Source organism: Chroicocephalus ridibundus, chromosome 9, assembly GCF_963924245.1.
Source record: "Chroicocephalus ridibundus chromosome 9, bChrRid1.1, whole genome shotgun sequence".
NCBI classification, from domain to species: domain Eukaryota; kingdom Metazoa; phylum Chordata; class Aves; order Charadriiformes; family Laridae; genus Chroicocephalus; species Chroicocephalus ridibundus.
In genome coordinates, this window is record NC_086292.1 from 15,237,363 (window position 1) to 15,261,056 (window position 23,694).

Consider the following 23,694-nt stretch of genomic DNA (forward strand, 5'->3'; position numbering starts at 1 on the left):
TGAGATCTCTGAAGGGCACAGACCCTCTCACCAGAGTATTGTGTTAATGCACGGGAGTATTTCACCGACACTTCTCCATCTTGTCCAGAAATCTATTGTTTAAGAGAACCTAAAATAAAACAGTGGCTACCCAGTAGCCCTGGGCTGGATGTTGATGCAGTTAACACAAGAGCCGAAAACACCGTTTGTAGGGGGAGGATACAAACCCTGCAGCTCCTCTGGCAGGAACGACTCTTGCCATTAACTTGTACAGTTAGAGTGATTCATGAAAGATGAGAAGGTGCAGATGCAGTCTTAAAAGAAACTGAAGTTGAGAACAGCCAAGTTGCAGCTAAGAATAAATGGAAGTAACTTGTAATGCCCACGTCAGCTACTGTTCTCTTATCTACTTTTTTTTGCACCCTGGAGAAACTTGGGTGTAACAACAGATACAGTCTGGGGAAGGTGCTGCTACCAGAACGTTCACTGGTCTGTAATCTGTTCTGACTAGATAACAGCGAGGAGCTATCCCGCACAGGTACTGTTGCAGCAGCTGCAGGCTGTGTCCTCTGCAGCCTCCATGAACCATTTCTCGGAGTGGAGTGTAATTGACCCAGATTCAAGGAGTATCCTCTGCTGTCCCACTTGCCGGAGGTGGAATAGTCAAGCAGAATTTGCCCTTCCATTTCCTGTGGGTGTTGAATAACTGCATTGTATGGCAAAGCACTGTAATCCACTGCCTAGTTCTGCACATGAAAAAGGCAACTTGAGATTTTTATAAATGGGCTTCTTGTATATTGTAGTTGCAATTCCATTTTCTTCCACTGAGAAGAAAAACCCCAAAGTATTTTTTCTGTCAGTAGTCAGTGAGGACGGCATGCTGCCATTCTACTGAGGGAGTGAAAAAACAGCATTTTCCCTGTTGTACTGCATGGCTTTAAAACGGTGCTCAAAGTCAAGATTAGACAGCCCTCTACGGCTCATCACATCAGTGCTTATAGTTGCATGTTTTTCTTTATTTAAATTTCAGCTTTCCTCTCAGGCGTCAACATCCCTTCTCTTGGCATGGACTTCAGTTTTGAGGGGCAGAAAACAAGTGGATCTTCAAGATGAGAAAACATGAAGTATCGTCTGATTGGAATCTGCATTCTAGAGTGCTTCTCCAGAAATCACGCTATCCAGATGTTTCAGGGCTTTATAAGTTTAAGTTACAGAGTGAACAGAACAGTTCTATAGAGTGATTCTGGCCAATCTTCTTTGGCCTGCTCTCTTTATTTTATAAATAATATATATTTTTTATTCAAAATAGGTAAAAAGTATTGATGCAAGGTGTTGTGGTTTAGCCCCAGCTGGCAACAAAGAACCAGGGGGTCTTTTGCTCACTCTCCCTGCCCGCCCCCCCCACCCCTCCCACCTCCTGCCCAGTGGCGGGGTGGGGGGAGAATGGGAGGAAGCTATGTACTGGGCATGGTGACCACTTGACTGGTTAGGGTCAGTTGCTGGGCTCTGTCCTGTCCCAGTTCCTTGTGAATATTAACCCTGTCCCCGCCAGAACCAGGACACGAGGGCATTTCCAAAGGCCTTTTCATTTTGTAAGCATCAGGGACTCAAGCTGTTGAAATTCTTCCAAGCCATAATATTCTTGGGGATGGTATTTATTTTGAGACTGATTCTCCACCTACTCTGACAAGTAACATTTTCTAATGTGTTTAAAGTTCTGTCTGAGTCAGTTCAACTCAATGAGAGACAGACCCTCTTAAATTTGGCACTAAATTGATATTTGGATATAAGTGTGTTGAAAGAAAAAGTGCTGAAGATGCATATATACACGTGCAGCTGTGTGCAAAAATAATATACTCACATTGGCACTGTCAAGATTCAAGAATATTGTGGCCATAGATTTTTTTTTTTTTTTTTTTTTTTACATTTTTTTAGGAGGGTGTAACTGTCTTAGAGTTTGAGTTATAGGTCCCTTTAAGCCCAATCCTACTTGCAGGCACCTAAAATGCAAAAGGGAACTTTAGACACTTTGCATTAATTCCTAAGGCTACAACTCATTCCTGGATCAGGTTTGATGGAAATTTATGTGTTTATGGAGTCAGAAAGGAAGATGTAAATTCAAAACACGTGAGTTGGAAATGTGCACTGAAAGTTTAGCTCCAACAGTAGTGTTTGGAGTTTATGCTCCACAAAGGTGGTTTTAGTCCCATAATGCTGAGAAGATGATTCACGTATTGAATTTTTTCAAACTTGTTCCTAAGTAAATGTAATGACTGGTGGTTTAAAGGTTTTTCAGCACTAAGAGGTGATCAGAATTTTTCTTCATTTTGCTCCATTTGCAGTCAAAGGAACGTATCACTGTTTTTATTCTGTGGAATGGAACTGAGAGTTTGCTGGCAGGATTATACGCATTTTTCTAGACCTGAGTCTTTTTTAATCTGCATGGTTCAGACCTGTCGACTCCATCACTCATGTTTGGATTAGGTGTGTGCTTAAAGCATTAGTATACTGCCTTTAAGATCGTTTCTTACCATTTTCTATCGCATTTTTTTGTTTTTTCAGCCCATTTGTGTTGACAGTGACTACAGAAGCAGTTGTGCATGTCATGAGAAATTACCTGGGAAGTATCTGTTTGGTGACAAAGGCCTTGCCTACGTACTAAACTCTTTTTTCCTCTGTTTGCTCTGCTGTTGCTACCAGTGGAAATGTGTTTGTGAGACGGAAGAGAGTCTTGCAGTGATTTTCTGTCTGTAAGAGTAGATGTTTATCTGCCCGGTATAAGCAGTGCCCTGCAGACAGGTATTTTATACGTCAGCCTCCGTAGCTCGGTGTGGAGCAGGCAGCAACCTCTGTAAAATGTCTTATTGCTGAAGTTCAGTAGTTAGGAGTCAGGGTGGGCTCTCCCAGGCTCAGTGTGTGTCACTCGCTCTTCTCCTCAGAGCGGAACTGAACACCCTGAATCTTACTGCTTCAGCCACCCTCACCACGTCCATCGGGGGGTTCTGTCACCTAACGGCTGGTGAGTGCTGAAACTTATTTTTCCTGTCAATCGAAACCTGCATTTCTAGTGTCAGTCTCGTGGGGGACCTTAAGCTGTGTTTGGTGAAAGATGGCAGTAGAATTAATCACCTTGTTTCTAGCAAAATGTGTTCTGGAGGGGGCTCTTGGGAGGAATATGGCAGCTAAACACGATAGGAAACCTGTGGGAATTTAGCACCAACAGAGGTGCTGTTTGTGCCTTTTAAAACTCTAAATTCCTTGTATAGAAACCCAGGAAGATGAGTCGGTGACTTTCTGTTCCATTCTGTCAACTGAAGTGTATTTAAGATGGGAGTATCAGAGCTGTGTCTGAAGCCGTATGGATTTTCAGGAGTTTTCGGAGCAGGTTCTTGTATCCTGTCTGGATTTGGTTCTGTTTATAGCCGTGTCGTTATTTCAGTGTCGCTTCTCTGCCCAGCAGCAGCCGAGTGACCAACAGGATCCGCAGTCTGTATCCCCGCCGGCTGTCTAGCTGTACACTCTTCATTAGGTACTGTATGAAAGCAAGTTTTGTCTTCTAATTATTATTAAAACAGCTGTCTGTGATAACGCAGCTATCCAGCTCAGGTTTAGAAACAGTTTTAAGGGTTTCCAAGTAACTGACTCTTATTCAGTAACTTTTCTTGTAATTCGTTTTGGCTGATTTTTCCCATTCCTTCCAAGCAGCTCGGCCTCCCTTGGTTATAACAAACTCTTGTCCAGGTAGAAACCAGAAATAGTTTGGTAGCTTCGGAACCACTTCAAATCAATGTAGTCGCGTCCAATTTTTTGAAAGGTTCAGAATGAAACATGAAACAAATAGAAAAGTTGTGTAAAAATGAGGCAGAACAAAATATGGAAAAAACATGTGCCTGAGTGACTGAACAAGAGTCCATTTTGTTCTCTTCTGCTTCCTTAAAGGCGATATCCTTAGGCTGCGCCTGGCACTGGTTGTGTTTCTGCTGCGTCCCAGTGCCACAGCACAGTCGGGCAGTTCCTTGGCATCCCGTGGTTCAAGCTGGGCGCAGAAGCTGCCCCGGGAGGTGGGTGTCCGGGGACACGGCACCAGCCTGGCGTTTGCTGAAGACATCATGTGTCTGGGCTCTTCAAGGCAGCACGTAAATGAACAGTCGGGTCCCTGTGGGGCAACTTAGTGTTTCGCAAAACACTGATGCTGAGATGTTTTTGCTCAGTGCATTATTGCAGCTGATGCTGCAGACATGATCGCAGGTGGCCTACTAAGGAGAATACGGTTTTTCCAATTAGTATTTTTCTCCTTTAAAAAGGCTGTTAACTGGAGATCTGGGCAGCGTAAAGGCAGTAATTTTGAGTGCACCCCCTGCTACCTTTGGTTTTAAAGCTGGGCTGCTCTTTTTAAATTGACTTTATTTTTTCCCTAGCTTCTGAAAGAAAGTTGCATATAAAGTATGTGATAAATGCAGGATGCGTAAAGTCTGTTGAATATGCTAGGTAAATACACTGGAAAATAGAAAAATAGAAATTCCTCAGGCTGCCTGTAGTCACTGCCACAAGGTAGCAAAAGAGAGAAAGTATTCGGCCAAGTGCATGATAGATTTTTTTTTTTTTTTTTAAACACACAAATAGTTCTTTAAGGGGTACACCCACTACATCTCCCGTGTTTTACATCCCTCTAATCCTCACCCAGAGGCTCTCCCCATCATCACTAGCTGTAAGGGCTGTGCAGTCAAACCTCTCCCTTACCTGTAGCACGACACCACCTCTCCTGCCCTGCCTGTCCCTCCGGAGCCAACTGTAGCCCTCCATCCCAGCGCTCCAGCTATGGGACTCGTTCCACCAGCTCTCACTAATACCAGTGGTGTCGTAGCTCTTGGAGCTGACCAATGCATCCAGTGCATCCCATTTGTTTCTCGTACTGCCTGCCTTGTGGTACAGGTGTTTCAGATGCGCTCCTGAGCCCTCCGTGCGCCCAGGAGAGTGTCAGTGGTCCCACTAGGATTGCCACCTTGTGAGGTTTACTGTTTCTACCTAGTTAGGTGCTGTAAATCCAGCTGCACCCAAAAAATTTGGTAAACTAAGGTTTGACTCTCAGTTCTGATGCCGATTTAAGTTGTGTGACTGTAGTGCTCGTTAAGCTGTGTAACTGCAGGCTGGGGCAATGTGGAAGCAGCAGGGCAACTGTCTCAACCCCATCCTGGGGGCTGTGTTCTCTGGGTTAGCATCAGATCTACGCTACAGAATAAAGCAGAAAAGTGCTTTTCAGCTCAGGGTCAGAAACAGCTTTTGTCCTTAGTGGATCTCGTACTGCCAGCAGAGCTGCAGATGTAGGGGCACCTGTATTTAGAGAAGAATAACTTTGTTGGCTTAGCTTAAAGTAGCCAGGGGAGGTGCGTCTGGCTGCTGGCGGGACAGCGCTCTTCACACGGCCACAAGGCTGCTCGGTAGTGCAGACTAGGTTATTCTGATGAGACCGTGGAAGCTGGAATAGGGACCACCAGATGCTGTCTGTAATTTTAGCAACAGTCATCAGGTATTAATGCACGTAGCTTAAGTTGACAGCCAGCGTTGCAGGTGTCAGAGACTCACCAGGAGCACCTCTGGAAGTGTTGAACACAGACACCATTTTGTTAGCTTGAATCAGGGCACGGAAGTGTGAGTTCCACCCAGGTACAGCGTGTCCTACCATGCCTTTGGCCTGTTTGTTGTTTGTATTTCAGCATTTTAGAAATGTATTTCACATCCTTCACGTGCGTGGGGACTTTCTTTGCTGTAAACAACTTTTCCAAGTGGATGTCGTTGTGTGAAAGAGGAACGCTCTTGCTGGATTTTGCCATGATACCTGCCCCGACTCTGTCTCATCCCTGTACTCCTGGGTTAATGCTCCACAGCAACCGACACCCACCGCCGCACGTGCTCCCCCTTCTCTCCCTTTTACATTCAGGTACACTGTACTCTTAAAAAAAATATATATAAATGAATAGAAAAAACATCATATTGATGTTTCCATGGATAGTGTTGTGGCAAGTCCTCTCCTTGGCCAGCAAGTCCTGTCTGAGGAATTAGGGCTTCTGGTAAGCCTCACTGCACTGAAATTTTGTGTTGTCTCTTGCTGAATTGGTACAGTATCTTTTGGGCTAGAATAAGATTGTATTCCTTTAAACAGGAAGCAGTACTGTATGTTTTTAGTAGGCTGTACCTCATGCGTGTGGTGTACTGTCATTGATGGGAACCGGGAAGCTTCCTCAGAGCCCTAGAGCCACGAATGTTTGCTTCCTGGAACAAACCAGAAATGTGATTCAGCAAAATCTATACTAGCTGTAGGTTTTTTAGTTTTGTATGCTGGTGTGGACTCAAAGCACAACTTAGTATTAGTTACCAAACCTGACGCATAAAGTCTGTAACATAATATGAATGTAAAGTGTCAGGGGAAAAAAAAGAATTTGCCTTTTCTTTCCCGAAGGCGGATCTAAGGAGTGATGTGCGAAGACGGACCCGCTGCGTCCCGCACAGCCATCATGCCAGCAGAACGGATCTGCTGTTTGCGTAGCTGGCTCATTCACGAAAGCGTTGAATTAGCAGGCTAAGGAGGTACTGTTGACCTTGTTTATTAAGCCAGAATTAATTAACTCAAAGGGTCACATTTTCATTTCAGTGACTCCTGTGGTACAAATTTTTAAAATTGATCCATAGTACTTGAAAATAGCTTTTACTTATATTTTTCCAATTCTATCAGCTTCTGTTTTGCTACGGAACACTTGCAAAAATAAACTCATTCTGAAACCATCAGCTGAAGCATTTGCATGGTTGAGTGGCTTTTTTTGTGAAAAGTAATGGTCTGTCCCACAGCTCGGCAGCCACCAGCATTGCAAGGCTCTGGCATCGCCACGTACTGCTCCTGCTCAATGCTTTCTTTCCTTTCCTGCCAATTAGCATTGAGATCAGAGCTGCTGTTACGCAGGTTCATTCTTGTCCTTTTTCTGTCTCCCTTCGAGAGTTGTTCTTCCTCCTCCTGAATATATAATTGAAATATGATCAGCTTTCAGCTGTCCGTACTGGAGTTTTTGGATACTGTTGAGGTGAGTAGGTGTCTTTTTAAGCAGTTGTGCCAGGTTTTATTTGTAACTAATCTTAGTGTTTGTCAGGTATCGGTTTGTGATTCTCATCACTCAGGCTCAGCTTGCTTTGCTTGCAGCAGTGGGATGCAACTTACTACATTTCTCTCTTTCCTAAAAATCTTATTTCTTCATTTCCTGGCTTCAGTTTGGAATGTAAACCTTGTGAAATAAAATGTTTACATTTCAGATAAGCCTATAAGTTGGTAATGCTTTCATGCTGCTTAAAATATTTTTTTGTGTATGAGGTTTTAAGATTTACGGTAGCTTTTGTAAAACTTCAGCGGGTAACAGCCACTGTTTTAAGGGAAAAAAAAAAAAAAAAAAGGCAGACGAGTGATGTTAAGGAGGGGAAAAGAAAAAACCCAAGCAAAAAAAACCAAGAAAAAGGAGAAAAAGGACAAAGGGGATTGTCTTTGCTTCTTACTCCGATCGTGCTTAAGAAGAAATGCCTGCTTGCATCAAAGGCTGGTGCCGAACAGCTCATAAAACATGCGGGTACTTTACCTGAAGGCATTCCTGCTGTTCCCATACTTACTAGACTTGAACTTTTCTTGAGCTAAATCTGGGGCTAAATCCCACGGGAAGCCTGGAAACGAACCAGCCAGCCTGGCTCCCCGTTTCCTTGCTGAACTGGGGAAGGGGTGTGCTGCACCATCGCAGATCAGCACTTCCCTTTGTGAGAGAAACAAAAACCTTGGGGATTCTTGAAAGTGTTGGTGTAATATATTTTTTTCCTGCCTTTTTCCGGGGGCTCCAAGATGTGTAGGAGAGAGAAATTCCTCCTAGCAGCACCTGGTATCCTGCTGTCATGAACGGCCTGGGCTGGTGCAGAGGTGGCTTCCCCTGAGGAGGAGGCAGGGGGTTTCATGATGAAGAGCTTGTGCGAGGAGGTAGGTGGAACCTGTTGTGCTGTTCGGAATCAACTCCGTGTGCAGGCATTCTTCTTCTGCAGCCATTACATGAGCGCGTAGCTTCCTGCTGTACTCCCCAACAGGCTAAGCTATTCCAGAGTCGTTCCCAACTGCACTGTTGGAGCAGGGAACTTCTAACAGCTTCCCTTTCGCTAGTAATATACAAAATAGAAAAATCACGTTATTTTATAAATTACTCCATCTGTCCGGCTGTTTTTCATCTGAAAGTGACTTCTTTATGTTTGTTGTGAAAACGGGTTCCTTTAAATCTCAGGATCAGGTAATGGCAGTATGTTAGAATTCAGCATTAGGAGGTTTTTACCTTGTTTCGAAGCAGGTTTCACTCCCTGATGTTTTGAGTAGGCAGGGAAACTCGTGCCGAGTAGAACATTAACTGCCAGAGCCGTTCTGGAATCGGACGGCTCTGTTTGGGAACCAACGTACTACCTCTTCCACTGGGTCAGAACTCCCCGCCGCAGTGGAATGCCCTTTTCCTCTCAAGGAAGGCTGGCTTTGTGAGCTGTGCCAATAATTGCTAAATCATCCGAAACAGTAATGCAAATTTCATTGTAGTGATTTGTTATTACATTCAGCTGCTTTTTAGATAGATTGGTATTTGTAAGTATCTTGCGTACAATCAACGCTGTCCGGTTCAGTTAAGGACGTGCCACTCAGAGCTGTGTTGTTTAATACTGATTCGTCACCCCTTAATTTAATAGGAAGCATTTTCCAGTGAATGTCACGAAGGGTCTGCTGACAACATCTGGGATGTTTAGTCGGGTTCAGTTTAATGCTGCTGCCAGCATTGAGACCTTTGATATCAAATGGGTTTTTACAAAAGCTTTGGATACTCGTTTTTACTGTCGGACAAACATTCTGTCTTTATTATGAATGCTTTGTGTATGTTTCACTAACATTTTCCAAGTGTTTGTATAGTTTCTACAGCTGAATATCCTGTACCTTCTGCTTTGTCATTTTCTATTATGGTTTATACTAGAGAGCCTGCACGGGTTATACTGTGCTGCAGGCAAGGTTCGCATTAAAACCATTTTTGGCTAATTTACTACACTTGTGAATGGTTATTTCCTACAACAGCCTATGGTCAGGCTGAACATTCTCTCTCGTGGAAGCCTTATATAACTTTAATTAATTGGAATTACTGGTTGGAGTGGGGAAGGTTCTCTTCTGTGTCAAAAAAAGGACTCACAAAACGCTGCCCCATGTCTTACAAGGTATTGCTTGGGGCAGCCCAGGCCTTTGCATCCCACTCCTCTGCGGAGAGGTGTGAAGCTCTCTGCTTGTGACGGTGCTGTGGTAATCCTGCACTTTTTGCAACATGGGTATATGTTTAAAAAATAATAATGGACTATATTGTCTTTATGTATAAATTTTCCCTAAGTATAGTAAGGTAAGATACTAGCTAATTTAAGTGTTGGATGTGTGCCAGGGGATGGATTTAAAGCCCAAGAAAGACTTTGGCAGCAGATTTAGGTTTAATCTGATGGATGCAGTTCCTGTGGTGAGCATTTTGGAAGGGTGCTGAGCCACAAGGGCCATATTTTGTCTTTTAACTTTAAGGCCTGTTGCTCTGTGGACAGAGCTAGAAATTGAGTTCAGCTTTTTGCCACAGCTTTCCTTTCTTTAAAAGGGTTAGCAATGCCAATCCAAGTTTTAAGAGACAAAACTTAGGTACTGTATATGTAGAATTTCTGCAGCCCGTGCTGCTCCCACCCTCTTCACCAGGGTACGGGCACTGCGATAGGAAGCTTCTTTATTCAGTACCACTAAGCAAGACAACCATGGATGTTTTACTCTTTGAAAAAAATAATCAATACAGAGCAAAAATCAGAGAGTTGTATCTTTAGTTCTTGGCCACCATCCAAAGAGTGAAAATTCTTCCAAAAATTCACTGTGGCTGCTAAGAAGACACCCAGTTCCCCGTGCGCCCATTGGGTTGGAGGCATTAGGAGTGTCTGTACCAGCTGACCTGGGGTGATGTGAACTTTACCGCTAGAAATGAAGTACACACCTCTGATTTAGTTGTTTTATTTTGCTCTCACAAGCAGCCACAAGACAGGCCCTAGAAGAATAAATAAGTTAAAGCAGAAAGTGCAGCAATTTGTACAACCCCAACACTGAGACGCCTGACTCTGTAATGAGCGTGCTGTTACTGTACCTGATTCAGTGCTCAGGCAGTAACTGCCCAGAACTAATCTAAGTCAAGTATTTCCCCCTTTGGCCAAAAAGATTTATAAACATGCCCTCAACCAACAATAATAAAAAGTAGAAAAAAAACCCTCTTGTAATATCATATAGTCATTTCTGTTTGTTCCAAGTGTGTCAGTCTGTTCCAAAATACTTCTGTCCAAAGTGTGTTGGTGCAACAGGATGAACTTCTGTAGTTAAAATTGTGATCTCTGGGAATTCCTGGATGATGGATTTGGCACCTTTTGAGAGAGGGCAAAGGCAACAATGACTACAGCACTGCGGCTGTATTTCAGCACCACATGTTAAATCATGATTAGCAGAATTCCATAGGTAAGTCAGGCTCTGTTCTTCCACCTCCGCTTCACATTTCTGCCTTAGCTGACTGTCTGTGAGGAATAACTTCCTGAATTCGGTGGATTCCTTTTTTGAGTTTTCTTATTTGGATTTTTCTTTACCATACTCGTATACTCGCCATCTAATCACAAAAGCAGTTACAGACCGCTGGGAATAACTCTATGCAGTTCAGTTGACTTTTTTAATAGTGATTTCTGCCACAGCCAATTTTTCAAACAACGTACAAGATCCATTGTCCGACTTCACACAAACAGATGTCCCTTTTTTGGCTCCCCTTTTATAAGTTAAGATCTTTAACCTGCAGCCAGGACAGTTCTGTAGCTTAGTTTACCTCACACTCCTTACAGAACTGGCATACTTTTGGTGGCGGAACAACTCAACACCATCCCTGGGCTGCCGTCCAGAGCAACAGCCGGCCTGGCATTGCTTTGTCAGCCACTGGCGCATTCTGTGTACCTGCCAGCGCTGCAAATTCCTGCTTTTAGGATTTCTTTACCATTTGCAGCAGTTTTGCCATTAGGTGTAACAGGCCTTTTCCTTTCTGCTATCCCACTCCACTGCCCACACCAAACACATTGCTCTTCACTCTCACTTTTACCATTCAGCCAAAAAAAAAAAAAAAAGAAAATCCATCTCTTCTGAGCAAAGCAATGCTGCTGTCGTCATTTGCAAAGGAACGGCTCTTCACTGCTGTCCGAAGCATGTGACTAATGTAACTCTGACCCACTGAACGTAACCAGGGTCACTCTTCTGCCCCCTCGCACCCCCCCAACTTACCATGAGGTGTAGAGAAGAGGCTCAGCAGGATAATGACACTTGGTTGTACGCCATGTTCCACAAGGACTTTGACAGCCTCAATGACAGTATTACCAGTACCTAAAAGGGGAAAAAGTGAGATGTTTGTTTAATTTTTTTCCTCCCTCTGGTAGAAGAACTTTTCCTAGGCCATCTGAGGGTATCTGTGTTGACGTTGGTAGGGGGCTGAATGATGAGGCTGTCCTTTTCCCCTGGAAAACTCTCACCTCTGCACGTATTAATTGCAGAAAACTTTTGTTTCCCAATGAAGGAACATCCTCTCTACTCTGAAACAGCCAATTCTGCCAGGTTTTAAGCCCTGAAGTCAGTGGATTTTATTGAAGCCCTGAGGCAAGAAAGCTCATCTAAAATAGTAAAATGGCAATTAGGAGCTCCATGTGTAGACCCAGAATTAAATCTTAGACTGGAAAAGTTACTTCGTCCTGACAAACTCCTTACCACGCTTACCAGATTTTTGGGGGCTGTAGTATGAATAGTATTTAGAAATAATTTACTTCTAGGATTTATACTATTAATCCAAAAATGTCTTTTAATAGCATGAGAAAAATACTGTTTGAATCTTTTCTCATGGCAAAATTTAAAAAATTAAATTTCTATCAAGCTTTAATGCTTCAACCTTTCTCACAAACGCAGGCATACACAAATGATTTGCTCTGCATTCACGCTGGTGCAGGCTGACTAATGTGTATTCTGGCACACCCTGATAAATTCCCTACTCTGTCACCTAAACCAAGCAAAACACCTAATCAAAGCCCCTGAAATTTGGAAATTTTCCTTTAAAGGCAGCGCACTCACTGTTCAGCGGAGTCTAACTGTAATAATGATGAAAGACACTTACTTAGTATTGGGTACATGAGAAGAACTTTTCTCCTGTAAATGTCTGGTGGAAACTTTGCATAGTACACTTTTGCTCTTTGAGTCTCCTCGTCACTCTGTATCAGGATTTTTCCTATGCGGATTGATCTACAGCAGTCTCGTAAACCTTGTTCCATTGCCTCTCCTCAAAAAGAGCAGCAAAAAACATCAACAACAAATTGTTACACGCTAAGAAACAGCACAACTGCAAGATGCTACAATTAAATAGCCAGTCCCAATACTGTGTTGGTGAAGAGTTCTAAAAGGGAGATTTTTTTTTCTCAGTTCTAAGTGTTAAAACCACTTGAAGCTATTTTCCTTTTTTCTCTGTTTAGACAGAAAAACGAGTCTACTCGGTGTTACTTAGCTCACAGGTTATGACTGTTCCCACACAGCTCTCAAAGGCGAGAGCTGGAAACGTCAAGACAAATGTGTGGGGTTTGGAGCCCATCTTTGAGCTCTGCCCAGAGACGCCCCAGTGCAGAAGCAGTGCAGGAGGCTGTGGAGCTACTGGATTTTACATCGCAGATACAAAGGGTTCTGCAGCATTGGGCAAAATAACACAGACTCTACCACCACCAAGCAAGGTTTGTTTGAAGACCCGTCCTCAGCGGCAAACAAGGCCAGTTGGCCTGGCTGCTCACAGTTAACCACCACTAGAGAAGAGGCGAGATTAAATGTGCTGCAGCTGTTTGTCTCCTAAAAAGTTAATGAAAGCTATTGACATTCTGTGATGAAGGCTACCTCAGGAAGAACAAAAACTGGCAGGTTTGGGTTAATCTTTGCTGTAGAGAAGTGTGGTTGCACTTTTTTGAAAGGAAGTTGGTTACACATTTCCAAACCGTTTAATTGGTGCTCATTTAACAACCAGAAACTGCCTACCACTTCTCATTATGCTGACTCCGCAGTTGCCCTTTTCAAATCTGACTCCTTCATACTTGTGTCCTGTGGGAGGAAAGAAACCAGATGTCAGTGGCAGTGACTGCGCCCTTCTGCCCCTCCTTAATGCCCCTTTGTGGGACGCTACTTTAAGTGACCTTGGTGTGAATGGAACCGAGAGCTCCATGTCTCTCAACAGGTGGCAAGAACCAATCTGCACAACATCTCCTGCAGCCCTCAAACAAGCAATGGGAACAGGGCCACAACCGTAATTGGTAAAGAACTTGTGCTTTTTTTTTTTACAAGTTGTGTCAGAGAAGTGGCACAGAAGTGATCCTTTCCAAGTACGTGTTTTATAACTCAGGTATTCTGTGACTAGTTTAAACAAAGGACGTTATGCAAAATATAGTTAAACAGTATGTCCCCTAAGAAGCCAGGGAAATGCAGTCCAGTGCTGCAGGTGGAAGAGACAGAACTGAAATACGACGCTACAATGCTACTGTCATTGTGGTCTTGATTACTGAAAGAAAAAAGTGGGCAATGGTATGTGTATGAGAGCGATAAGATCATTGGTACTGTGAGCTTAGTCACATGATTCAATTTTAGGTAGTCCTGCGAGGAACAGGGAGTTGGACTCAATCATCCTTATGGGCTCCTTGCAACTTGAGATATTCTGTGATTCTTGTATTTTTTTTTTATATTAGTTAAGCTCCACTTCCAGTCCTACCTAGGGAGGGAGTGATTTCCCATATACCTGTTGGAGTGGTCACGGTACATTCTGTGTATGGTAGTTGATTCAGTCCCTCTTCAACCACAAGTCTGATCTGTAGAATGAAAGAGATCAGTCAGCTTAAAGGGATCTGTTATCTACGGAGATAAGATACTAAATGTTAGGTTTTTTTACAAGCACTAGGTGCACACTTAACAGCCTGAAAGGTCTAAAAGGGTCACTTTAGGGGCTGACTTTAGAGACGTTTTGGGGGTGATGCCTGTTTTGTCCACAAATCAAATGAAGGCATTACCAAAAAAAATTAGGGGAGGAGGAAGGGTTCATCAGCAATCATAAAACTGACTTTATTTGTATCTGGCAGGCATAGGCGTCACGGACAAATTTTTCTCAACAAATGAGTGAAGCATCAACGCAACTTTATTTTGCTGACAGAAAATACTAGTGAGAAAAAGGGTAAATTCACCCTCTCTCAGTTCCTCATCAGCTAGGCTCTGAGGTCTGTTTTCACATCTGTATTTCTGTGACTAAACTGCAGCGGGGCTGCCAGAAGAGCCACAGGAGCTGCAGCAATGTAAATGCACCACCGAGTGCCCAAAGACAACTCATCAGACCTAGAAATCTCTTTATCGCTTTCTTCTTCTGGCACCTGCTAGCTGTGGTGACGGTGGGATGCTCTGCCAAGCACCTGCACTTTCCCACAGTACAGATGGCCCAGTCCAGCAGGGACATCTCCACTGGAGGGGCAGCTAGTAGGCCACGCATCCCTCCAGCCTCCAGTGGCCAGAAAACGTCCAGCTCTCCCCTGGTGCTGGCCCTGCAGCTGTACCCCAGGCAAAGTTACCGAAGCATATTCATCTGAACCCAGAATGACTGCCCGTGAAAGATGCTCTGGGTATTAAAGATGTAAAAATTCTCTCTGCTAGTCAGCTAAAGATTCACAGGCCAGAACTGTTCAGGGAAGGCTGCTGCCAAGCCAAGATGAAACCCATTAACCAAAAGTCACTATATGATGGCAGAAATGAGGTGATTGCTCCTGGGACTGAACAAGTATAGTGCTCGCTTCAGACATTTCTTATTCCAGAAACAGGGCAGAGCAGACTGGAAGATTTTTTCCTGTTCTTCCGTTCTGCCCTAGTTCCTGGCATACAGGCACCCTCTACTAGGAATTAGAAACAGTCCCTTAAATTTACAAACCCTCTTTGAAGATATTTTTAGTCATTTTAATGCTGGTACAAGCGCCTGAACTTAACCCACTGCCTGGAAGCTGCAGTTTCTAGCAACGAGGAGGAAAAAATCAGTGCTTCCCACAGAATGGCGCAGGACCTCCAAGTAGGTAGGTGGGAGAGGTCCTTCACACTAATTAATGATAATAAAGTACAGTCAAGACTGTTAAGAGTTTTCCTGTCCGTATTAGAATAGCCATTGTTTATCTCTTTTTTAAAATAAAGATTAGGAATATAATGTTTCTTTTTAATTCAAAGAAGTTGCCAAGAATGAATGCTCCTTAAAGAGTGCAATATGATGGGAACCTAATGCAAGGTAAATGAGAATGTTAACCAGAAACCCTTCCTGTGAAAGGAGTACCGGTGGGGAGGGGGCCTGACCCCTGGACTGCATTTACCCTGTAAATGTGTGGGATTGTGGCATTGACCTTTGTTGGCTTCCTGAATCTTATTTGCACATTTAAGCATGTGAAGAATGTGAAACCACAAAACCCGGGAAGGATGACATGTAGTTGAGCTTTTCTTTCACAAGTGGTGGATGTTTCCTGGGCTGCTCCTACTCATCCAATGAACTGTAAAGGATGTGTCTATTTAAATGGTATCTGCTAAGAACTGCTGGCACAGAATGAAGTTGGGGCTGCAGCTTTCTGCCTGTCTGTTATGAAGTACTATTGGGAAAGAAGGCACTCCAGTCAGTCACTTCATCCACAAGTGATGGGATTTGTTGGCTTGGGCATGGACAGTTCCTGGTGAATGAGAATGCAAGAAACATCCTCAAGAAGGGAAAAGAAGTGGGAAAGTGGAAAAGCTGCAAAGATAAAAAGCACTGCAATCACAATCTTAGGTTGTGGTCATATCTAAGCCCTGAGCAAGCCTGGATCAGGCAGGGATTAAGATTGGTTTTATCACAGGAAACCTGCCTGCTCTAGCAAATGGTGCTGGTAATTGAATTCCGTGTAAATGAATGTGGATTTGCAAACAGCAAATACCCTCATGAATACAAGGAAGTATATGTGTGGGCGCGAGTGCTGTGGTTTTCTTTAAGCATGTAATTTAAATGAGATAAATGTTGCATTTCCAACAGCCTTTGTTATGACTTACTAAAATGTGTGAAAACTTCAAGTATGGCTAAAACCAAGCTCCCAGTGTGGATGCACCCAGAGCTACTAATCCAATACACAACAAGTGCCAGGAGGCACTTTGCATGCAAGCAATTGTTAACAACTAGACTGTAAGAAATTGTACAGCTCTGTTCACAAGATCAAAAGTACTGTTTCAAAGTAAAATGGAATTATCTCTAGCCTCTGTGTATCTGTTTTTGAACAGTATTCTCTTATTAATACTACTCTCTGTCCTGAAGTACTTGTGTTTGATAATGACATAGTTTCCGTAACTCTTTGAGATGAAAGCAGTCTGTAACAGAGCACGTATGTCCCGATACAGATGGTTGCTGTCGAACAGCAATTTCCTTTGTGTAGAAAAGTTGCTCTCACACCACCATTATTCTAGCCTGAAAGACCCATTTTATGGAAGGGTTGCAAAGTACAATACCAAGAAGAAGAAATTCTTCACCTACCAAACGATCAGCAGAGAATACGAAGTCTCCTCTACTGGATTTCCTGAAAAAGGTAATAATTTATATTTTAAATTGGGGAATAATTTTAGGAACACTGCTTAAATATAATATTAATTCAAGGACAATATATTCTAAAGGCAGTTCAGAGAAAAGTCTCCTACCATATACAAAATTTATGCCATAGAGATTCTGTTTCACAGGTTTCCTGCTTGGTGGCAAAGATAGAGATGCAGTGAACTAACACACGGGTTTGCTTCTTACTACTGGCAACATTGCTGTGCTGTACCAGTAGCAATTAAAGCATGAAAACATAAGGGTGATATTCTGTAGGTTCTCCATTGTACTACCATTCCAGCTCAGCTATGAAACACCTCACAAGCTCAGATGCGCACCAACCTGCTACATTCCCTACAGCTCTAAGCAAGAGAGCTTTCTCTGCCTGTTCTTAAGTCAATCAGAAACCATGGAAAAATGACAATGCAGATCCTAAGCCCTAAGACTGAGTTAACACACCTGATAAGCAGGATATATAGCCTATCTTATCATTCATAGTGCGACTCCATTAGTGAATTTAAGACCAAAATGAGCAGGGATTAATGAGTACTCCTATAAAGACACCTCTCTGTTGTTTTATTAGCTTGGGTGTAACTTCTTTTCGTGTGACTGTGTGGCATTTCGCCCATCCAGAAGATGGAACAAGCTCGCTTCCTCCTGCTACGTACTGTGTAAGTATGCCATGTTAAAAGCCTGAATTTTAAAAAAGAGTGTCAGCCTAATATAATTTCTTTCCTTGTGCTAATAATACATTAATAAAAACACTTTTTATTTCTTCCTTCTTTTGGTAATGACAGGATATTCGTAACTTTCTGCTACTTTGACATTAAGCAGAAAGGCAACGCTCAAAAAAAAACCCCAATCACAAAACTGCAAAAAACAACCCCCAAAACCCTACAATCATACAAATTGATTTTGTTAAGATTTTTGAAGGAATTCGTATTTCCATCTGTGGTGTGTATAAATATTTTTTAAAAAGGGAAGTAGCAAATTGTGTAAGTGGCACATCCAGGTTCTTCCAGACCAGACTATGGCCTTTCAGAAAATTTAGCCGTATTTCATGAATGGGTGGTAAGACAAATCCAACAAAGTCAAGACTGTGGTTTGAACTGCAAAGCAATACGTGCTTAGAGTGAATACTGCGAGTTATGAATACAGATTACTAGGCTTTAAATTAAGTACTCTGTCCTTGCAGAGAGACACAGATGTTTTTATGCACAGTTCACTGAACACCCTTAGTCAGTTATGCCTGTTTTTTGTGGGGAGGAGGACAACAGAAAACAATGGTGCATAAAACTGAGAGATAAATAATAATAATACTGAAAATGACAGACCTCTTGTACACCGGCAGCTGGAAAGCTGTGACCAGATTTCAAGCCCCACATCATATGAGAATTGCTAGGGGCCAGAAAAAAAGGCTTATGTGAAAACACTGTAACTGTTCACCTTAAATACCAGACAGAAGCATAGAAAGTAATGATCAATGGCAGATTAGAAAGTTTTTCACCTTTTTAATCACGTAACAAGACAACATCTAAAAAAGTGAGGCATTAAAACCTGACTTGTAGCACACGGCTAACCACATGAATATTGTGTTAAGCAATATAAATCAGTTTCATTTTGCTTCTGAAGGCGTGGAAGCATGGCTGATGTACAATTAAAGTCATGTGCGTGTCTTAAGAGGTGAGAAGAAATGTTTTTTGGGAATGTACTGTAATACAAGCTAACTGCAGGGTTTCTTCCAGCTTGGTACTAGTTACAACCACTGATACAGCTATAGGTTATGCGGGTCATGGTCTGACACGCTTTAGTAATTCCCGTTTCTCTAGTTACCTTACAGAAGAACTTCTTGAGAGACACCCAGGGTACTGTGAAGGCAAGATTGAAAAAAGGCCGCTTCCCTAAAAAGAATTTGTAAAAGGCCTTTGTAAGAAAACTTAAGGCACTGGACAAACTGCTGCCACTTGGGGGAGATGATGCTGCTGGGAAACAAGGCCATGTTCTACCTGCAGCACTTCAGTACTTAATTTTTTTCAGTGCCTGGGCTAGGGAGGTGGTATGCAAAAGGTGTCTCACCCTTCTGCCTGCAGCAGTCACCTTCACTCATCACAGGCGAGTTACACACTCCTGAATCGTCCTGCTCTGTACAGCAGTCAGGACTGCGTGTCCTACCACTTTACTGTCTGCATTTCTATATTGTTCACCCAGTTCCCTAGGGAATAAGAAGCCTTAGCAGAATCCAATAGAATGATCATCTCATGTAACAGACACAATAACCTTTAAATACCTACACTTAAATCATATCTATTGTTAAATCAGGAGTTAAAACCAAACTACCAATCTGAGCTAATGACTTTGCTTCTACTGAAACCAGAGCTCTACGTTACAAATTGCTGCACTACTCATTTCAGCTTCCAGATCCCTGGTTCTAATCTGTGCAGGCCAGAAATGACGTTGACATGATAACCTCCTTAGAAAGAGGCTTTGGGTTTGTTCCCAAATGTTCAATACTTAAAACACATCAGTTCAGATCCCATTAGAGGACTCAAAATTCATATCCAACACACAGTGTAAAAGGCATCTGCCCACCCATTAAGCATTCGCTAGATGGAAAAGTGAACAAGCCTGAGGAAAAACAAGCAAACCCACGCACAGTCAAGTTGAGATCTATCCATCTCCCCAGTTCTGGCACACAGGCCTAGTTCTTGTTAACTTTAATGAAGCAAAAGAAATACGTGGTCATTTTAGTCTATCAGATGGCCACTACTGATTCAGCCAGCTGTCTCTGAAACCCACCACAGGACACGATGACCAGCCACACGAAGGTGGTTTTTTTTTCTAAACCAGACTGTTATTCCAATTGAAAGGTCGTGATTTCTTTCTCTGAATCCTCTCAGGAACAAGGAAAGAGCTTTCCACTTTTCTGAGCAGCTCACACTGCGGACAAAAATAGAGTCCCTGAGGTCTCCTGCATCTGGCCTGACCATTCTTAGCTCCAGGTAAGCATGCCTGATTCTAACTTGCATTGCACTGGGAGTATCTATCCCTTCCTTACTTCATAGTAATAATCCTAAATCGACTGGGTTTTCCCTACTTTTCTTCTGTTTCTTTCCCCCCAGCAGCTTGCCTTTTAATACCTGCCCTTTTCACAACCTTTTCAGTTGATTGCTGTACCCGGAACATGCATCTTCTGCAGCATTAAGTCATCCAAATATCCTCCTTGAGTTAAGGCAGCTCTGGTGCTACCTGTTCTTGTTTTAATCCAGGAAGAAAGATTAAGTGATAGGTATCTAATTGCTCTGTAGATGACACAGCTTTTCCCTTTTCCCCAAGCAGTGTATGTGAACATAGCATTTTGTCAGTTTAAATCGGATTTTTTGACTAGTAGCTCCTCTTAGCCATATAGATCCTTATTCATGAATACAATCCTTCTTCTCAGGAGTTTCTTCTAGCACTTGGTTTGAATGCTACAGTGGTCATGGAGTCTCTTAAGGCAGATTCTACCTGCCCTGGGAAAGATTACTGCAACAGTTTCTAACCAGTGCATAAGAAATCCTCTCACCCTTGCAGCTGAGCACGTTTTCACACCTTTCTGAATGACAGGCACAAAAATACGCCAGTCTGAGGTCTCTTATTTACTGAGATGCAGCTGACTTTCTGGGACAGAACATAAAAATGTTTCCCTACTGTCCTTACATACAGAGCCTACACCTTCCTTTCTGAGCAGGCTGTTGTCTAGTCTTCCTCACTGGTTAGGAAGGGAGCTTGGCGTTACACCTCCACTGCCAGCGCTGTCTCATGCTCAGAATAAAGCACAGTTTGCTATCACTGCAGCTGTTATGAGTAATTCATTATTTACAAGTCTTATTCTGCACTTCCCCTTACCAAAGTCTTGTGCAATGAATCTGATGCAACTCTAAAAAAAATCTCTTCAAAGTTAAAATATCAGCTGCAGTTTTCTGGATAAGTTCACTATAACCAGAAACTTATTAAACATATTTGCAAGAGTTCAAAACCTACTTACAACAAAATAATAATAATAAAACCTAGCTGGGTACAGTAACCACATTGCGAATATTCACTTTGATATCAAAATTATATACTATTTCCTTTTCACTAACCTCAAAACCTTTTATAGGCCATCACTAAGCCTAGTTTTGATTTCCTCTCTCTCTCTCTGCTTAGCCCGCTTACAAATTCCCTTCCCCTCACAGGCAAACTGCCAGGCATGCACTCTCACCTGCAGAGGTCTTTTGTGTGGTCTTGCCACAATTGCCCTCCTTACATCGAGGCTGCACTATCTCTGTGTGCTCCTGCATGCAATGAGATAATGTTCCTCCATGATGTTTTGAAGATTAAAACAACACCCCTAGTTTAAGGTAACAAGGCTCATGTAAGCTAATAAAATTAATACAGGTATTGTCTTTGAGAAACTCTCATTAGTTTTGCATAAAAATATATCAGCGTTATTAGCTAAAAGTTAAGCACTCAAGAACTAGGAAATACTAAAACATAGACTACACAGATGGACAGATATGAAACAAGGGGAAGAACTGCCTGTGCTACATGTTAGCTATTACAGATGTTAGAAAGCCAATGCATCGCAGTAAGAGGTTTTATTCAGAACCTGATCACACTAGCGATAGACGATTTCACACCTCTGGGTCTGCTGGTGGTTCTTGCATCACAGTAGGCAAACTGTACTTTTAATAGATGGCTGCTACTTATTTACATCATTATGTTGCGTGATAAATTTAATACCTTATAATATCACCTTCCAAGTGCTGAACAATTAAAGCTACAAATGTGATCAGTGGGAGGTATGCTTTCAACATGTGAGGTGCTATGTAAGGCATAATAAAACATTCAGCCTTAAGTATCTCACATTGGATGTTCAGCAGTGGGGCACAATTTTGCATGGATTTCTGCGCTTTGGCTTAAGATTTGTAAAACTGGAATAACACCTTAATGTCTCACAAGGACACTTATGTGACACAAAGTGAAAACAATGGAAAATAAAGCCTTCAAAAAAGGCAATATCCTTTCAGGTAATGTGCCCTAAGTAAACAAACTGTTCTTTCCTTGCCTGCCTCCCTCCTTAATACTCTCTCCCATTCCTCCCAGCCACCACCATGGTCTAATCTCTATGCTATCCCCAACTTTTTGTTCCAAAACTATTCTTTTTGCCTAATTTGTTCCAGTCCCTGTTCCTCAAACATCTAACTCCAGTTCACTTTCATTTCAACTTGTCCCACTTTTCTACAATCTTTTTCTTATTTCTAGCTCTCTCGGGTTGCCCTTGCGATCTTGTTTTCTTCTGGTCGTCCTTGTCCCAAAATCCTTAACACCCCACACACACTAATACAGAGCACAAAGACTCGGCTCTTACATTTTCCTTAACATGGTACTCCCAATCTTCAGCAAACTCATGTGATTTCCCTGCCATTTATTCCCAAACCTACCACCTGTCCTTTGCGAACCTTTAAATCCAGTCTGTGCTCCTATACCCGTGTTGTCTCAATCCACCCCATCCTGTACACAATATTCTGGTATACGATATCCAGACAGTGGTACTGAGACCTGGGGCACAGTGGTGTGACAATAAACTTACAGGTTCCTTTCTCAAGGCTTTTATACTCCTTTGCACAATGATGACAAGGGGAGACCGTACCGCTCTCTACAACTCCCTGAAACGAGGGTGTAGCTGGGTGGGGGTCAGTCTTTTCTCCCAAGTAACAGGGGATAGGACAAGAGGAAATGGCCTGAAGTTGTGTCAGGGGACGTTTTGGATGGATATTAGGAAAAATTTCTTCACAAAAAGTGTTGTCAAGCATTGGAACGGGCGGCAGTGGTGGAATCACCATCCCTGGAGGTATTTAAAAGACGTGTATATGTGGTGCTGAGGAACACGGTTTAGTCGTGGACTTGGCAGCGTTAGGTTGATGGCTGGACCTTAAAGGTCCCTTCCAACCTAGACGATCCTGTGATGATGTGTCAATCAAACTCCGACCCGTCCGTGATGCGGAGGTACGCAAAAAAATCCACCTCACCTCACACCAGGGGAGCGCAAAAACCTCTAAGGGGTTTTACAAGCCGCCGAACTAGCGTCTTTATCACGGTCGGGCCCTGAGGAGGAGCCGGATATCGAACCCCCCCGCCGCCTCCCCACGTCGCTGAGGCGAGGCGGCGGCCGCCACCTTCCCCTCCCCTTCCCGCCGGCCTCGCGTCACCAGAAATGGCTGCACCCAGAGGGCAGACGCCGCATCCCGGCCTCCAGCGCCGGCTACCGTGCTGCGCCGAGCACGGTAGCCGACGCTGGAGGCCGGCTCACAGCGGTGCTTGGCGGACCCGCGGCTCCCTGAGGGGACAAGGGGGGGCCGCGATGTCCCCTCAGACTCCCGCCCCGCCCCGGCTCCTCCTCAGGCCACGCTTCCCGCTGCCGCGCGGCCTCCCCCCGCCCCCTCCCCCAGCTCACTTGTCCCTGATGATCGTCTGGAGCTCCCGGAGCTGGTCGTTCATGGGCAGCAGCTTCAGCTGAGGCCCGATCCCTGCGGGGATCGACGTTACCACCGCCGCCGCCGCCGCCGCCACCACCCCGTTGCTGCTGCTGCTGCTGCTATCCGGGCTGGGGCAGCCGCTGTCCTCGCTGGGCTCCGCGAAACGGATCAGCCGGGAGCCACCGCCGCCTCCTGTCGCTGTCGCCGTCGCCTCCTCGTCCTGCGGCCGCGGGCCGAGCCGCTGGTTCTGGCAGGGCATCGCCTCCATGCACCGGGGCGCGGCCCCGCTCCTCCGCGCCGGCTCTGCCGCCGTTGTGGGGGGGAGCGTGCCGGTCGGCCCGCCCGCTCTCTATTGGCTGCCCGCGCCGTCACTCAAGGCGGCGGCGGGAGCGCAGGCACGGGAGGCGGGCCGTTGCTGCCGGTGCGGTGACGTCGTGTCGCTGTCGATTTCCCGCTCTTGGCGCCTCAGGGCGGTGGCCGCAGCCGGGCTGAGGAGAGCC

General features: G+C 43.9%; 3 protein-coding genes across 5 annotated transcripts in view; 2 read left to right on the top strand and 1 right to left on the bottom strand.

Moving 5' to 3' along the window:
* The window catches only part of ZDHHC15 (zinc finger DHHC-type palmitoyltransferase 15), a 28,252-nt gene extending 19,186 nt beyond the window's left edge, over positions 1–9,066 (top strand). The window contains exons 12-13 of one of the 2 annotated variants that reach the window (XR_010072677.1): positions 1,010–3,508; positions 3,919–9,066. The gene's annotated coding sequence lies outside the window, so the exon portion shown is untranslated. Of the gene's footprint in view, positions 1–1,009 lie in introns of both variants that reach the window. The other variant, XM_063347393.1, reaches the window with a different exon arrangement.
* Positions 9,067–10,032: 966 nt separating this feature from the next.
* On the bottom strand, positions 10,033–23,562 carry UPRT (uracil phosphoribosyltransferase homolog). Of its 2 annotated transcripts, none has more exons than XM_063347395.1 (7): positions 23,173–23,562; positions 16,644–16,686; positions 13,869–13,938; positions 13,118–13,180; positions 12,219–12,380; positions 11,342–11,440; positions 10,033–10,082 (listed from the first exon to the last, which is right to left on the bottom strand). In XM_063347395.1, exons 1-7 carry the CDS (start codon positions 23,460–23,462, stop codon positions 10,048–10,050), a joined length of 762 nt encoding a protein of 253 aa, XP_063203465.1. In that variant the 5' UTR covers positions 23,463–23,562; the 3' UTR covers positions 10,033–10,047. The 2 variants fall into 2 exon arrangements, with proteins under 2 accessions (XP_063203465.1, XP_063203464.1); XM_063347394.1 differs by having other exon boundaries at positions 10,033–10,449; positions 23,173–23,559.
* LOC134521200 (sodium/hydrogen exchanger 2-like) overlaps positions 16,848–23,694 on the top strand; it is a 47,289-nt gene continuing 40,442 nt past the window's right edge. Inside the window, exons 1-2 of the mRNA XM_063347391.1 lie at positions 16,848–17,368; positions 19,595–19,696. The gene's annotated coding sequence lies outside the window, so the exon portion shown is untranslated. The remainder of the gene's footprint in view (positions 17,369–19,594; positions 19,697–23,694) is intronic.